Source organism: Athene cunicularia, assembly GCF_003259725.1.
Source record: "Athene cunicularia isolate RWA chromosome 10 unlocalized genomic scaffold, athCun1 chr10_part1, whole genome shotgun sequence".
In the NCBI taxonomy this organism is placed as follows: Eukaryota; Metazoa; Chordata; class Aves; order Strigiformes; family Strigidae; genus Athene; species Athene cunicularia.
This window is the reverse complement of record NW_020799112.1, coordinates 20,477,030-20,495,118: the sequence shown is the minus strand read 5'-3', so window position 1 is coordinate 20,495,118 and position 18,089 is coordinate 20,477,030. Positions and strand designations below refer to the sequence as shown.

General features: G+C 43.8%; 1 protein-coding gene across 1 annotated transcript; it reads right to left on the bottom strand.

The window, feature by feature from the left end:
• Positions 1-345: 345 nt before the first annotated feature.
• Positions 346-3,441, bottom strand: TNFAIP8L3 (TNF alpha induced protein 8 like 3). Its single transcript, XM_026856456.1, has one exon. It carries the CDS (start codon positions 3,380-3,382, stop codon positions 2,882-2,884), a length of 501 nt encoding a protein of 166 aa, XP_026712257.1. The 5' UTR covers positions 3,383-3,441; the 3' UTR covers positions 346-2,881.
• Positions 3,442-18,089: the final 14,648 nt, after the last annotated feature.

Genomic DNA, 18,089 nt, shown 5'->3' with positions numbered 1-18,089 from the left:
TGTAATTGCCATGTGACTTGTTGGCAAATCCTGAGCTCTTTCAGCCAAAACATTTTGCCTTTTCTGGGAATAAGGATAGGGGAATACGTGTGTGCTATTGCTGGAACCTACCAGAATGCTTCAACATCTCCATGTTTAGGACAGGGATTTGAAATCTGTCAGGGATGTGTCTTCTGTCGAATTTAAATCACACTGGGCTAAATACAGCGTGGAAAACTTGCGAGAAGGTGCTTGGTAGAGAGCTCCATCTGCTCTGGCCCTGCCACAGGCTGCTGGTCCATCTTCCAGGCTTAATTTCAGTTTACAGGGGATGGTAGAATAAATAAATCAAAAGGAATCAAAAAGGGCAGTAATCACACATTTTTTTTTTTAATCCACAAATATGATAATACATCATATACTTAAGGTGACCTGAACATTGCCCATAGTTTAGCAATGTTATTACATACCAAGCTACAAGTACAAAAGTAAACAATGAATATACAGGATATGCAAGTATGAGAAATACTTGAAAACATTCTCTTTCCTTAAGGCTACTCAGATTTATAAATAAAACAACAGATGTTCAGCTGGTGTGTCTAAAATACCAGAATCTGAATATTGATAACTTGCAACACACAAAAAGAAAGTCACAGATACAGGATTATCCTTTCCTTTACCCATCTTGAATGTTCAATAATCTCTTTTCCTGGCTTTAAAAAAAAAAAAACAACCAAATTTGTTTGCCACAAGTAAAACAAACACGCAAAATCTGACATGTGCACTGGGACAGGAGTGTTGGGTACAATAAATACTGTTCAAAAGCATCAGTTGACAAGTACGTGCTTGGAAAAAATGCAGCTAACGGTGCATGTAAATATGGCTCTGCAAACGGCTGAACCTGCAACCCCAAATGTGGGTGTTTCGTTACTGTGCTGTGTTGCAAAGGAATTGTCCATCTTCCTTGCTACTAAATACGCTATTTTTTTTTTATATAGTTAAAAGAAATAGGTGGGGAAAATTTATGTTGTTACAAACTGCTCTGCTGCTGTGTCTTGCGCTGCCATTTCTACTGGGCTCCAAAATGAGTTCTCCTGGGAACAAATAAAAATGCATCTAGCACAGCCCAAGCGAACACCTGGTTTGGGTGTGAGTGCTCTCTGAGCTGTGTTGAAGGTGTGGTAGTCAAAATTGTTGTTGCAAGAGATAAAATAGAGTTAATTCTGGAGTGAGAAAAGAGAGAACAGTAAAATTCTGAACGGTTTTCTCTACTACCGTAGTATTTAAATGAGAAACAGAAACTTTTCTTACCCTAAAATAGTAAATGATCAACACTGGAAATTTTTCCTTAGAGAGGAACAACTTTCAAATGTATTTTCTTGTCTTTTTGTCAGTTTTCAAGTACACGCAGCTCTGCATTATAATACATGTGATAAGGAAGGGCTTCCCTCCAGATACTGGGATGGATTGCTGTCCGTGTCAATTAAAAGGGGATGGTACATGATACTGAGGCGTCAGTAGCTAGGGGTGAGTCTGGAGAACAAGATGTGGGGGGCACGGAGAGGAGAGATGAACATAATTCCCTTAATTAGAGCCAGTCAGCACCTACCCAGCTGCAGGATGCTGCTGTGGCAAGCTGGTGTATCTGCTCCCCATCCTCCCTTCATTCAAACGAAACTACAGAAACCAATATTTCTTGGCAAAATGTTTTCAGTTTGAAGACAGCAGTATATTTTGCTTAAAGAAGGAAAAAAGAAGTCACTGAAAACATTCTGATCAAAAAATCATTCCTGAAGCTCCCCAGAGTCACTAAGGCTGTTCTTGTCCTCTCTCAAGACTGCTGTGGCTGTACTACACTTGGAGGCCCTGTGAGCACAGTGGCTGGGGTTACTTTTTTTTTTTTATCACACCTCTGTTTTACTGTAGGCACAAATTAACATCATTAAACCGAGAGTTTTATCTAGGCTGAATATTTTGAGGGGAAGGGGGGAGGGGGATGTAAGCCTTGCTTTGTCCATCCATTGGTGTCTTCACAAGTGCAATTTCAAAAATCTTCACAAAGAATATTTTTGTTCTGTCAGGCACAACAGTAAGAGCACAAAGAGCAGCACAATCTTCAGCTTAAAACTTGTCTGATGTTGCCAAATATGCAAACCTGATGTAGTACTGTAGTTTTCTGGTTACTTTTTGAGCTTGAATCACTGAGCTGCTTTTCAAAATTAAAATGAAACCTTCTCTCTGTTACTGGGTATAAACCAAAACTCTGTAATGAAAATACTGCTTCACAGGGCAGTTCTTAAAATTTCCTCCCACTTCTACTTGGTTTGTATTACTTGTTATTCCCCTATTAGACTTAAAACACCGTGTAAAATCAGATGCCTTCTCACATTGATTACTGATCCTTTTGAAATGAGGGAGCTTAATCCATTACAGCCCTACTTTCTGTCTAAGCTTTTTCAGTTTAGCGTGGAAATAAGAAAAACAGGACGCACCAAGGGCCTGGGGGTGGTAGAGTCCATGCGTTGCTCTCTTGCCTTCACCTGTCTATTTCTACATAGCCATGCGTTTTGAATTTACTTTCTTTTCACATGTTCAACCTCGAACACAAAGCTAGTAAGAGGATAGTGTATAGCAATCTTGTTTCTGAACAATATATATCAGCAGCCTTGTTCACTCCGCTCCTCGGAAAAGACTGAGTTATCTGCACACAACATTAAAATTGATAGCTTTCGGGTTGAAGTGTTCCACTTCATCATGAGCCTGGTGAGCACCTTCTGGCCCCTGCTGGAGACTGCAGCAGGAGGCTGATGGGAAGGAAGCTCGCTTGCTCACCATGGCTCATGAAGGGTGGCCAGTTCTCCAGAGAAGTTTTTGGTTGGGTTTCTTGGTTTTGAGCGTTGTTTCAAAGGACTTTCTCGTCAAGTAGTTTGTTGATTCCATCGCAGATCTTTTTGAGGTATGGCCGACAATCCCCGTCGAGGCTGTACAGGGCAGTTAGAAATTCCACATCCGCAAAGTGATTGAAGACGTGGTTGATGCGCCCGTGGGATCTTGGTGTCAGGTGTCGATCTACTAGTTCGTGCACAAGGTCTTTACATTCATTCAGAAGTTCTGCAAGAACATTCCTGTCAAAAGTGTATTCTACCTCGTAGAAACTGACAATTGTCATCGCAGTTTGGTTCAGCTTCTTCCTGAACTTGTCTACGATTTCCAGCTCTTCTTGGTTGAACTGATTATTTCGATAGAGGATCCCGATTTTTATTGCCACTTTAATCAGGTCTTTCATAATTTTATGGGCTTCCTTTTTATTTCTTGTGTGTTCCTTTGTTACTTTGTACAGCTCATCGAAGATTTCGCTGCTTGTGTCATCGATCAGCATGTTAGCCATGGTTTTGGTGGCCATTTTACTCAGGATCTTTTTCTGAGCTTGCAGGGCGAGATTCTTAGAACTGAAACAATCGGGACCTGTTTCAGGATGGCAGAGAAGGAGGAAAACGTTAATTTTACTTGGTGAATAATTTTCACAGTCGGTTAAGAAAAGCAATACCTGTGTGCTTAACTGAGACATTATGTGTATCGCTGTGTATTACATATGGTCACGGCTGCGGTAATGGGAACACTTTCAACACTATTTTCAGGTTATCGTGGGGTCTTCGATATCCGTGTTTCGGGTCTTGTTGTCACTGAGGTTTTTTGCTTATAAATTAAGAACGGAATAGTCTGGCGGGGGATAGATCTATGCTGGTTCTTTGCTAGTCTTTTAATTTTGGAGTTCGCTATTAAAGCTTTCTTGGCAGAGAGATCCACTGAGATGTGATCAAAATAATACATGAGCTATCGGAGACAAACAAAAGGAGATTCTGACAAGTAAATACATGAACCTGAAAGAGTTAGTTACACTTCTGATCATCGGGAGGCACTGTTGGTCCACTGTTAGACTGAGCAGCATCTCGGATTAAGGGCTAATAAAGCAGATTCATAAACATGGGTTTATTGTGTGTTAATCTCTCGCACAGGTCCCTTTCCCATTGCAAAATTACAGAATGTGGATTTTATAAAATATTGGTGCTTCAGTGCATGTGGGTCCTGCCAAATCAAAGGACCTGAGCTATTTGCTCTACATTTATCAAAGAAAATATCTTGGATTTTTTTTTTATTTTTTGCCCATCTGTGCACATTTCACTCATCACAGCCCCTGATTATGTGGCTTCTCCTGCTGGACTTTATCTGATGAACTGTTACTGGTAGAGACTAATTTGACCTTCCTCTGTTTTTCCACATTAGTGTTGGATTTTAACTGACCCTACATGGACAAAGTAAAGGGAAGGGAAAGATTTCATAGGAACTAATCATTCAGTTTAATACTGGGGTAGTGAAGTCTCTGTTGGATCAAAGGGCGTTTTACTGTTGTAGCCAAACGGCGATGAATGTCTAGTTACGGGGGCTCAGAGCCAGGGAGGGGAGTGCCAGGTGCTGGCAGCGTGGCCTCTTTGGTAGGAGACACTCTCCTTGCCTTCCCCTCCCCTCTCTGCTCCACGTTTGCTCACACAAAGGAGATGCTCATCAGTCTGTGGCACTGTCTGACCTGCGGCCTCGCCTTCCTCCCCGTGCTCCCTACATCCTCACCTGAGGAAAAAAAAAAGGGTGCTGGGTGTCAGTGCTTACTCCAAATAAATAACACGGCTGGATTTAGACAGTCTTCTGTTTAAATCCTACTTTTCAAGTTAGCTGGAATATTAAAGTTGTCATCTTTCTTTGTGTGCTACAGCTGTACTACTGAGCAATGTGAAAGGGTAACATTTAATTTTCAACCGAATCACCACCTGGAAAAAATAATTCAATGTGCTTAAAAGAATTGCCTGCCATTTGGAGAGCAAATTGTGGGGCTGAGCTGCTGACTGGAGGAAACAGAAAACCTGATTTATCAGAAATGATAAAACCGGGATGAAAGCATTCTTTCACTTAGTATGTGGATATATAAATAGGATCCATGATGAATAATTATCTGCATTTGACACAGTAAAATAGAAGATTAGTATTAGTGTCTGTTCCTGTAGTAAGTGTTTGCTATTAATCAAGTGGGTGCAGTTGTTCAGTATCTCTTTCGGTCAGTAACTGAAAAGTAATTGTAGCAAATTTTTAGAATTAATTTCACTAATGTTCATGGCCCAAAGTGTCATTTTCACTAGGTGAGAGCCCAGCTGGCTCAGCCCTGCTGCAGGCAGAGCCGCTGGGATTCTGGGGCTGGAAGCAAAGCCAAGAGGCGTGGGGCACAGGGGAGGGGGCCAGCACCCCACCCCGTCCCCCCTCACACACGGGTTTGCCCCAGGGCTTGGGTACAGCAGCACAGCCGTGGGAGAGCCAGGACCAGCACGACCACCAGCACCACCTCAAACACACACGGACGCAGCTGCCCTCCCATCTATGTCATTTCTGAGAGAGAAAATCTGATGCTAAATGAGCACATAAAAGCTTCTAATAAATTTATCAGAAGTGAGGTTTGTCTGGCACAAAAAAAAAAAAAAGGTTCGGAGTTATGTTCCTGTATCCTACACGTGCTCATCCACAAAACTGAATAGATGGTGATGTTCAAAGATGGGTTTCTTCCCCTGTGCCCCCCCGGGTTTGGTACCTCAGGCGATGCTCCCCCAGCTCCCAGCACACGGTGCGAGCTGTGACCTGGGCCGCGCAGCCAGAGAGCCTCGGGCTCGGCTGAACTCAGTGTTAAGGCTGGAGTGTTTGCCATGGCAAATCCCAAGTGTGGGGTCTGCTATTTAACAGCACGAGACTAGCTCCTCCCCATCTTTCTGAAAGTAAAGGAAAGTAATCTGTTATTACATTGGAGCTGCTAAACTTTTCTCTAGAAGCTGTATTCCCCTTTCCTCTACCGTTTCCTTTACCAGGAGCAAACGCTACATCCTCCCTCTCCTCTCGTTTCTCTTGCTCTCCTCTGCTCAAACCAGGACCCCCGTGTCACCGCTCCGTGCTCCCGTGGCTCCAGCCTGTCTCACCGTGGCATCTCCAGCACCCAAGCCGTGCCAGCCCCGAGTGCCGGGAGCCCTCAGAAACCAAATACTTTGTGCACACTCCTTGCCCCTGCCTCCTTCCATGATCTGTGCTGCTCTGTGTTCTGTAAAATCTGTCAGAGCTGCTCATCAGCTTCACCCCCGTGACTGCCGTGAGCCCTCTCCCAGTCAACTGTACCAAGCAGACAGGGGCCTGCGTTTGCACACCCCGTCACCCGAATTCAGGGTGCGCACAGTTTTGCAGCAGGGTACGCTGGAAGGGGTGAGGGAGACTGTGTGGATTGATTGTTTGGATTCCTTGCTTCCAGAATCACGGAGTGCTCGGACACCAAGGTGATGCCTTGCCTTTCAAAGACCACAAGTGGTTAGCCACATGATTAAATCCCAGCTTTCAGGGGACTGCAGGTTTACTGTGGCAGGCTTTTCTTACCGCAGCACATTGCTCGTTACACAAAACACAAACATCTTTGCCTCCTACATAGAGCACTTCTATTTTCTGCCTTCTTTCATAGAGCAAAACAAATCAGCAACAACATTATAGATGCTATTAGCTTTCAGGAACATTACACTAAAGCTAAAAATGAAAAAAAAAAACCCAACCTCTGAGCGTACTGCTTTGCTGGGTAATGATTAGCTCCATTATAGAAAGTCTGACATCTTATTTTACTAAAGTAAGGCCCAGTTCTGCTCTCTCCATCTCTCTCCTCATCATCTAGACAGTTGTGTCTAATAAAAGCTATTAAAAAAAGCCCCTTGTGATGGGATTGATCCCATGGCAATCTTCCATCCTTCAAAACCTGCAGCTGTGCCAGCCGAGGAGGGAAGGGCACATGCCCGGGTGGGAGGCAGGGGGGAGGCTCCCTGGGCACGGGCAGCCCTGTGCTCAGGCTGCCCCACCGCTCCCACCAGCGACAGCCCAGCTTCTGGCACACGGTGCTGAACATCACAAAGATGTCTCCTACCCGCTAAAGTTAATAACAGGATTGCTTAATAACAGGATTGCTTAATAACAGAAGTGTGGAAAAAGTTTGGCAACTCCAGAGAGTGGATGTAAGAGTTTTATATTTTAAGAGTTTTTGAGACTCAAATGCAAGAGCATCTGTAATAATTCTCGAAATATTTTGATTCCAGATGGCTGTACCAAGTACAAAATGGTTAGAACTAAATGCTCAGCAATACTATTTTCATGTAAATAGCCATTCAGCCACTCTGCACAAAGCACGCGGCAAACCCAGTGAACCAGAACATGCTCCCACTATGCCCAGGAGAGAGCGTGGTCTACGTTTTCAGAAAGCAATTATGTGGACATGGAAAACAAACCCCCGGAGCACACAAATCCATTTCCCTCCCAGTTAGTCACTTCTTAGTCAAAGCCTTCATAAAAGTTTTGCAGCAGGGTATTTTCTCCCCTGGCAAACGCTGAAAGACAGGTTGAAGTGAGCCCTGGAGGGAGTGCTGCTTCGCAGGTGAAAATGGAGAGAGCAAGAGTTCATCCAAAGAGTTCCTGTGGAGTTCGTCTGGGGCATTTTTAATTGTATTAGCAGCCCTGCTTGGAGGGAACAGATACAAAGCGATTTCTTTGGTTCTGCCACACCTGTGGGGTTACCCCTGATGCTGGCAGCTGCGACTGAGGCGCCTGCTCCAGCTTGTACGAGTTAATCCATCACCTCAACCACTGACTTCACCTGCTCCAAGGTGAATCACACTTGGAGCCTTGTGTCTCCTCTCCCACTTACACCCTGAGTATAACCCCAGCTCCACCTAGCAGGTGGGGGTGGGCTGTTTTCAATCACTGCCAAGTAGCAGGGGGGGAATGACACACGCTGAGTTTGCTTGAGAGCATCATGGAGAGGTGAGTTGAGCTTAAACTGTTGTAAAAGACTGAGCTAAAACCATGAAGAGGCTGGAGGATGGCAGGAACGGGAGGTGGTGGGAATCAGAAAAAGCCCTTGCATCTGTGCTCCAGCTGTACTGTAAGTAAGCAAAGGGCTGGGTCTTAACTGAACAAGAGGGGAATACATAAGAAAGTAAAGATGATGAAGAAGCTGAAATATTTTTAATACTCCTGAATCCTCAGTTTTCAAATGCAGTGCAGCAAAAGACAGGCTTTAAGGAGTCAGCAATGCTGCTGGAAACGTGGGCATCGCTCCAGCTGCCGGCAGTTACTCAGGCTTGTGGGAGATGGGCTAAGCCAAGGGACGGGCACGCTCCGAGTCTGCTACAGCATGAGGTAGCTGGCTGGTGAACGCTGTGGTAGAAATGTGCTGGGTTAATGATTTGTGTGGCCCAGTTTGAATGCATTTGTGTATTTTTAACCAAGTGACATACCTGCCGGAGCCTGGGAATGCCAGCGTGTGGGAACGGGGCAGCCGTACCACACAGCTCTTGCAGAGAGTTAAGCGAGCAGTGGGGGTCTGCACGGTTAATCCAGCGTTGCTGCCGGTGTTGGTAACTTACTGGGCTGTCAGCTTGTTTTCATTATCACCTGTGCTGTCTCTTTCTCCATGTAAATAGTTAAGCATACATAACCTTTGAGAAAAAATAAGATCGGGGAGTTTTATTAAGCTGTTACGTAAAAGCTATAAGGACAAGGAAAAGCTCGTGCGTATTTGGAAAGGAGAATGTAGAAAAAAAACAACCCCCCAAAAAATCTAAGTTGCTTAATTTGCAGCATTCAGGCAAAACGTTTAGAGGTAATGAGCTACAAACTCGCGCGGTTTATTTGTCCTTTAAGTATCGCTTACATGCTGTAAGATTGATTAGAAAAGCGAACCGCAGAACTTGGGATTTCAAAATAGTTCTAAAAGCAGACAGGAAGGAAAAAAAAAAAAAAAAGTGCACTAAAAGCATTTCTCCCATAGTATTTTAGTCCTGAGCAGGCAGGGCCAGGGAGCTAGCTGTAAGTGTGCGTATTCCTCTTGGACAGCTACAGGATCGCTGCAGAAGAAACATTCAGTGTTTCCAGTAAGTTTAAGCCAAGAAATCCAATAGACCAGATGGAATAGATCAGCGTTCAGGGAGGGCCAATTTAAACATGTGTAAGCACCAGGGGCCAGGCAGTCAAACTTTTAACGCTTCTAAATTGTTACTATGATCATAAAAGGGTTGCTCGTTTTCCTAGTGGAACGGGAGATTACAGACCGATCATTCTGTGATCCTGGGAGGAGGTACTGGCGTTCCGAGGTCTGAAGGCAAAGCTTGGGATGTGCTGGAAACGGCAGCAACAGCCCTGCTCAGAGGGAACATCACTGAATGGAAAAAAGAAAAAGAGCAGCTTTTCCTTGCCGTGCTTTACATGAGCAGCAATCATGCTGCGAAAAAGCGGTGTCTGGGAATCTAGTGACTGGAGATTCCTAGTAACAGTCTTATTTCAGCATCTGGCTTGTATCTGGCATTTACTTCACTAATATTGTTGCTACACACTGGAGTGTGCCTTTCAGTACCTGGCAGAGGCTGGGGGGCCTCTTCTGTAAAAGGGAAGAGGAGCGATGAGGAAGGAGCACTTAAACTGCTGCCCTTGTCTCCCTGGTGCCTCCAGAGACGCTATCCAGGGGAAGAGCAGCTCAGCTGCAGTTTCCATCAGCTCTGCTGGCGTTGCCAAGAAAGGGCTGGCGAAGCTTTACTCCTGCTGCCCCCAGTAGCTGTCTGGGGATTGAACTCACCGCTGTATTCTGTGTCTAAAAGCAGTAGCTGGCGAGTGGTGTCTGGACACCAGCACTGGCCCAGCATGTGGAAACCTTCCCAAGAGCCCCCTTGATGATATGGCGCAGCTGACATGATGCTGTGATTTTTTTTTTTATTTTTATTTTTTTTTTTTTGTATGGCCATTTGACGTTACAGATGAGACATTACACTCGGCCATATCCTGAAAGCTCCCATCCAGCTTGTGGGAGAGGAAACCGCTCCCCGACAGAGAGGCTCGGTGCGGATCATCTCCGTGCTCTGCGTCCTTGTGCCACAAACCAAACAGCAGCCCCAGGCAGCAGCTGCTTCTGCTGACGGCCCAGACCTCAGGTCTACCCTGCCAAGTCGAGCTTGGCACACACAACCAGCAGTCACCTCTCTGAATGTGGCTACAAATGCTCTTAATTTTTTTTTCCGATCTGCTAAGATATATCAGAACCAAGCTCTAAACCAGGCTGCAGCACAGGGTACCTCAAGAGTGACTTTCAAGCGTTCAGTTTAAACTCTGCACTGCCCATCCTGGAGCATGCAGGGAAGCTCTGCCAAGGCAACACACATCTGGTTGACTTTTGGCAACTGGTAGCGAGTGTAAACGATGCAGAGCTGGCTTACGCAGCACCCCGAGGTCCACACAGAGTGGCTTTGCTCTTATCTGGAAGTGCTCAGACGTTACAGAAATGAGTTAAGTCCATCTGCCAGGAGCGATAGTAAAATACTGGGGTGGTTTGGGGGGGGGGGTTAAGCTTTACCATATGACCCAAGAGGTTTTGATAAAACGATCACTGGATTTTACAAACGGGTTTTAAGTCCTTCAGTGTCAGCTCATTATGTTGTAGCAAGTGCAAAATACATTAAAGAGGCTGAACAACCCTACCCCAGAAAACGCTGGTTTAACTCTGTCTGACACCGCAAGACAAAAACGCTTCCACGCCGACAGCAAAGGTTTGACAAGGGAGGTGTCTGCAATAAACCGAGCTGTAATAAACCAAGGCATTGCCTGGGCTGATCTTCAGGGAACGGGGATGCAGGAGGGTTGGTTACTACCTGTTGCGATGACCTACTGATCCCGTTTCTGTATTTTGAGATGGGTATTTATGATCGTATTGGTGGGGTTTTCTTTAAATGCTCCCTTTGGTCAAAACCCCCCTTTTTAGAGCGGAGAGGCATGCTGACCTATCCAAAACACTACAGCAGGATCTAAGGTACGCGTGGATAGCTCACAAAACCCCACAGCTAACACTTTGGTGGCAATAAGGGACATCTTGAATTGGTTAGGATTCTTTGGCAAACTCTCAGTGATTTTTTTTTTTTTTTTTTTTTTCCCCCAATATAGGCTATATAGCAAATCCTGTGCAGTAACTGTTGAGGAGTTTAACTTGGTCTCTGAAACATCTTGTGTTTAATCTCATTTGTCTTCTCCACAATCACCACGTATCTTACAACTTCCTTTTAAAGACACTGCATTTAGAAATAAGGTATCATGGTGACTATGTAGCAGAAATATCTAATTAGAAGAATAATTATTATCTCTATAGGAAAATTATGCTGGTTGTAATGTCTGGCCATGTAGTTTTCGCAACAGGACGGTAACGAGTTCTTTGATGTGCGCAAAGGAACTGTTTATTGCTTAGATGGGACAGAGTCTCTTGGGGAGCATCGGGCATATAATGAATGATAAACCAATTATCTTGTTTTTAAAAAAAAAAAAAAAAGTGCCTTATAGGCGTCTTTAAAAGGACTCACCCATCGTATACTTCCACACAGAAGTAACAATTACCTAGCAAAGACAGGATTTTCTTGCCAAAGTATTATTTGCTACTGAGATTCTTACAAGCCATGAGAAACTTTTCAAGATCTTGCAGCTACCCTGGTTTTGTTCAGATGCAATTATTGGAGCAACTTCTCTTTGTAGATGATCCGCAGAACTTGCTTGCAATGGTACTTTATGATCAGTTTCCAAACTGTTTTGGGACTTCTGTTTTGAGAAAAAAAAATTGAAGGGGGGGGGGGAAAAAAAAAAAAGTTGCCAGCACTGAATAATAGAAAATCCAGCCTGTATTATCTAAGCATGGGGGATACAGCTACGCCTTCTGGAAGGCAGCAGCTAGAATGGCCTCACTTAAAGCTCCTCAGGCTTTCTGTCTTCAGTGCGTGCATCTTTCTTGCTCCAGGGAGGTAGTAGTGACTCAGCTTGCCTCTTTAAAACAAGCCTCACCCCCCAGACGGCGTGCCCAGAGAGAACAGAGCTGGGACAGGCAGTGTGTGACCGTATGGCAGGTGCTTTATAGCCGGACTTTAGCCCTTGGAGTGGCCCAGAAGCAAATCTCCTGGTTCAACCTCTGGCTGTGGTGTAGGTGGGGGATGCTCTGTGCCCAGGAGCAGCTATGGCCTTTTTCTGATGTTTGAATGCTTGAACACTGTGACACAACAGATCTTGGGGGATTTGAGTCCAGTTTCATGAATGACTTTGATTCTTGATGAAGATGCGTAAGCTTTTCTGCGTCTTCTTTCATACGCTCCTCTGGTGGGGTGAGGGAAAGAGGGGGGCTATGGAGGCAGTTGTGCTTTTGGGGGCTTGGTGCTTGGCAGTTACCACAGTCCTCGCTCCTGGTTAACAGGAGGTGCAGATTTCCCCGTGCTTCTGTAGCTCAAATGCTTTTTATTCCTTCCACAGAAGTCTTTTCTGCAGGAGCCAGTTGTTCCCAGTAGGAACATAATAATATACTGTTAGTAAAGCAAGGCCTGGCACTATCAGCCCTAAATATTAAAGACAACCTCGGTGCAATATGCCTTAAACAGATCAAGTGCAGCTAAGGAACAGGCTATGGGGTACTGCTTCACTGATTTCTTCTCCCTGCCCCTCTCGTTCCTCATCCCCTCAGGAAGAAAATTCTGAGGGTTTATTTTTGTGCCTTGAAGCCGCTTGTTGTTGCGGTATGCTGCTCTTTCTCCAGAGATATAACGTCCTTGCCTTTTACATAGAGTAATTCTATTTTTGACTCCAATATATTAAGAATGACATAAAAAATAACCACGTCTATGCTCCAGGGATGTACAAAACTCCATGAGAAAGCAAGCCATTAGACCCCAAGGATAGCTGGTCGAAAGATGCCGTGGAATTCCAAGATGGCATTTCTCTGTAGCTTAATGGGAGGCTGAAAGAAAATGGGGGGGGGGGAAAGAATTTCTGCTAAACCAGGTCAAGGTGAATAAACCTTCAAAAACCCCACAATATGCTGCGACTGCAGGTGGTGTCAAGCTGCTGCTGACCAAGTGGGCTCCCCAGCTGCACTAGAGGGAGAAGATGGGGCTCGGCAGCTCCCACACCGCATCCCTGCAGAATTCCACTAATATCTCTGCACAGCACAAAGTTCTCTTCACCATCCTCCAGCATGCTGTTCAGATACACCCAAAATAGCCCACCGTGCCCCAGAGAGGGGGAGCGATCGGAAGCAAAATCGCGATTCGCGCTTGTTGCGTGGTTTTGTCTTGTTTTTTTTAAAAAAAAAAAACAAACAAAAGCACCCACTGATAATACTACTTAGTCTTTGCTTGAAATGCTTTGAGAACACTGACACAGCGATGGGCAGGGCTCACACTGAACAGTGTGTGTGTAAAGGAGAAGAGGGCAAGGGAAATAAGGGAGTGAAAGGGAAAGGCACAGGCTCTTTAAGCTTGGACTCGATTTTAAGTTAATGATATCTGGTAAATCAGGGAGAGAATTTTTTATGAACACCATGTGCTGTTGTCCTAACACCCTGGTATTCAGTTGCTTGACCACTAGGTTTTGAATTCAGACAGTGATGGATGGAAGGGGAATAAAACAATGGCAGAGACCAGGTACATCCGAAAAATCGTATTATGGGTCTCTAAATAAAACACCAGAAGAGCTGTTAATTATCCCAATTAACTCCAGCCATGCTTCCAAACTCTAAACCAGAGAAGAAAGTCAAATGAGGGGAAGATAAAGAGGACACTAGTGGCAAGAAGTGTCTGGCAGTGGGTCAGGAGCAGACACTCTAGACTGATCACAACACATTTAAAACGATTAAGAAAAGAAAGTTTAATTAACCTTATGCATAGACTATCATATTTTTTATTCTTTGCTTATGTGCTTTGAGGGAGTCAATTAATTAAAGGAAAAAAAAAAACCTTGAAAATGCTGCTTAGGGTTTACAAATCAGTTACTAGTGACAGGGCTGTGGAAGATGAGGGCTTACAGATGATAAACCGTTTGGATCTGCTGTTTGGCACTCAACAAACAGGCCCATTTATGGCTGTAATATAACTGGAACAGCAGGACCATGATGTGACTATCACTAAAGAAAACAAAGGATGTCAAACCTCCTGCAACACGAGGGCTTGACAGGGGCATAAGGGAGTTTAAAGTGCAGCTTACCCTGTAACTGATTAATGTTTTTAACCAAACAATCCACCCTCCCAAAACCAACAAAACAAAAAGCCAACAGACTAAGAACCCAAACCAAAACTCGAACAAGAGACTCTGCAGCTGTGTAAGCTTACTAAAACTTACTTAAAACTTACTTTAAAACTAAACTTACTACTTACTAAAGAAGTAATTGAGTCCTTGACCTTGAGTCACGCCTAGTTGTAATAATTTGTATGCCACAGCATCATTACTTGCAAGGGGGGGTGTGTGTGTGTATGTAGGTACTATGTACGTACTATGTGTATTTACAACAGGTTTTCATTCCTTCCATGAATGCAAAGGCCTAGATTTATAAAGGCACCCAATATATCACTAAGTGCAGCCTGAAATCTTCATTCCTAGTCTGATAATATTCCTGAAGGGGGGAAAAAAGGACAAGAAATCTGGAAGAGTTGCTGCAGCTTGTGAAGTCTTTTGGGGTAAAGAAAATGCTCCTGATGTATTTGCCACCTGCCGTACTAGTGACCCTCCTTCTGCCTCCCGGCTGCTGAGCATCCTTCGCGCTCTCTGCCCCACGTCCTCGTGCCCCAGCGTGCAGTGTCCTGCTTAATGTCCTGCTCCAGGGTGGAGAGAGACGCCATCAGCTTTTTAGACCCAGGTTTTAAACTACTACCCTTACCACAACAGGTTACAGGCCCGTGCTTTGCCTGCACAAACACGGCAGGGAGAATTTCATCCCCATTTGAAGCAGACAGGTTTGTTTTGCCCAGCTCCAATTAGCTGATGCTTTGTGCTGCAACTTTACAACGCTGCCCAATACCAGATGGGAGTGTTGCTTGTGCAAGTCCATAAAAGACCTGAGGGCATCCTCCCTTTCTGAGTAAAAGCTGCTGATAATATCAGTGTCTGAATGGTGCCTGCTCTGGTTTCTTTTAACTCATTTGAAGGATTCCTTCCCCCCTACCTCCTGCAGAAAAAAAAAAAAAAAAAAAAGGTTAAAGATTTCTTTAGAGGTTTCTAGCAGACAATTCCACTATGGCCTTGCTGAAACAAATCCTGTTTGGTGTTTGTAACCATCAAAATGGTAGCGCAGAATCCATCTTCAATGAGTTATGTTATAGTCATAGATGATATGTTATAGATAATGTTATAAATGAACCAACGGTGTTATAAGTTTAAATTAAAAAAATAATTTAAAACATCATCTGCTTATGCTGGCTGACAAGCAAATCAGTAAATTCCTCTTCCTTATAGTTCAGGGCGCTTTTTTTTCCCCCTTTTTCAACACAGGACAGGTTAAGCACATGTTCCACTGAAATCGCTGCCCGCACACAGACACTGGTGCTCTGCATACCTTTACAAGACAAATCTAAACTGAATGTGACAATACTGTTGATCCAGGGTGAAATCAGTGTCTTGTTTTCAGTCTGAAAGCGCTAGAAAAGGATTTCTTAACAACAGCGAAGCTGGAACTGAAAAGGCAAAAGACATGAATACTTATAAAGGGAGTCTGCTTATGCCCATTTACTGTTGTTCCCAAAAGAGGACAACGAAACTAGAAAAGTCCCTGTTTACTTATTGTTTTAAACAATTGCTTGGTTATTTAAAAAAAAAATAAATTTACAGTTGCAGAATATTAGGCTGTGTGGAATCCTTGACTTTTTTTTTTTCCCTTTTCTCCTTTTTTTTGTTTTTGTTTTCCTCCCCCCCCTGCCTCTAGAGAAGGATTAGCTGCTGGGGAGATGGCCAACCCAGATTCTAAATGGAAAACTCCTGACCAAAGGAAAAATTAACGCTGGTAAATGCAGCTGGGATTCATCATGCTCTCCATCTCTTACAAGTTTTTGTGCGTCTGATTGGGGATTTATTGGTAGGAAGAAAGCACATGTTGCCTCATGCCTCAGATGTGATCTGTAACCCTGTTTTTCTTTAAGATGAAGCCTGATTTGGACTTTAATATATCCTTTTGGTGATCTGCTCTGCGCTGCTCATCCGCAGCGTTAGGTCAAGCATCTGATCAAGAGGCACAAAACACTAAGAATGGAATATGTGATGGCTTCCATCCCTGTGGAAAAAAAAGCCAACCTAAAATGTATCTGTCCATCCCACATGAACCAGGCCACCTGCTGTATTCTCCATACTTGTTCTCTGTAATCCTGCCATAAAGAATGACCACTGTTTATCCACCATTTTCTTTAATAAAAAGGAGCATTTTTAAAACCATTAAAACATTATCATAGCCTAATGAAAATATGAGTCTTACAGTAAGAGCAAAAAATTATTTCCTGTGGGAAGGATACAAAATTCAGGTGGATTTGCAGGTCAATTCTGTTCCACCTTGGTTCAAGATCTATGAATAATATCTGCTCAAAGTTAGTGTTTTGCTGTTTAAAACTAATGAAAGAAAAATCCTGAAGTTATACTCGTAAAAAGGGAGGAGACATTAGACTACAAATGATGGTTTCCTTTTCTCTCTTCACAGCGACCCAAGTAGCATAAATAATATCTTACAGTCAAAGCTCCTGTAGAGGATAAATGCTCATGAAAATAATCTGGCTTTGTACTTTTATCTTGTCCATTGTGTGTATACATATTGCAAAACATGTCAGGAGGAATATTTTGATAAGAGGGACACTTTTCTCTGTCATTGGGGAGTCCCTAATAGGAGTTTAAAAGCAGTAGCTGTAACCACCCGTGGTGTAGAAGTTCACTCTGAGCAACTCTTTATTTCAGGAAAGGAGAAATGGAAAAGTACTGAAATGGTCGAGAGTTCTTAGGAGGTCTGTTTCATTATTTTGGTGTGTATCAGTAACAGCGATGCGTTGGGGAGTTTTAAAAAATATATATGTATCCTCAGTGCAGCTATACGGAGTCAGGGTTGAATTTGTAGAGGAAAAATTAAAAAAAAAATCAGTCTTTACCTAAAGAAAACTCTGAAAGGACAAGTCTCAATGCTGAACAGATAAGCAGAATGTGCCACCTTCAATTCTGTGAAATCTCTGAGTGTGTATGTACTGAGTTTATTTGTGCTGATGCTTACACATGTACTGAGTGCATCCAGTGGAGTACCACGGATCATCCAGAAAGGTTACTGCTGTATCCAGAGGTAACATTTTGTCTCTAGAGACAGACTCCACCTGAACTGAATCAGACCCAGTCTGATATGAAGAGAAAGAAATACAGCACAGCCCATGTGCTGTTATAATCTTGCTGCTTCAGCTGCCAGCAAAACCGCTGCCTTTCTATCTGGTTAATGGTAATAGAATAATAGACGATTCCCCAGTTCTGCTAGAAAATTGTGCTTAGGAACAAAAATTCATTCCACCAAAACAACTGCTACGCCTGAAGGTAATTTGGTCAATTTTGCTGTTTCTCAATCTGCAGCATGAAATTTTAAGAGTGTCTGCGGTGCATGCTGAAGAAGCAGAGCCACTGGTGTGATACTTTTCCTTCTGGAGCCATTCTAAGCATAGGCAGCTTCTCGAGGCTGATCGAGAAAGTTTCCAAATGTGAGTTTAGACCCGTTTTATCTCTCCCGGATTTGACACAGTATTCAAAGAGTGAATGCCTTGTGGAGCTTCCTCAGATAGTTTAGCAGTTGCTTGAGGGGAAATACTGCTTAGTTTCCTCTTACTGCTTTTTAGGATTTGGTAAATCCTTCTTTCTTAGAGACTTAATCTTGCATTTCTTAGTCTCGCTCTAAGGCTCTGCTGGGATCGGGGCTCTTTCTGCCTGAGCAGCATGACAAAACCTACTTCTTGCTCAACTCTCACCAGTCCCATAGGAAGAAACTGGATTCTGCCCAACCTGAAGGTTCCCTCTCACATTTTTCTACAGTGAAGAAAAATGTGAATTCCTTTCTTGAAGAGGGACTTGAACGGGTCTGTACTGCTGTGTACGGGCAATCCACCAGAAAGGACTGTGTCAGGTGAGGATGGGCCAAGCACTTGGAGGCCAATTCTGGTAACTGGTCCAATTCCTTTTAGCAGGAGAGTCTAACAATCCCTATC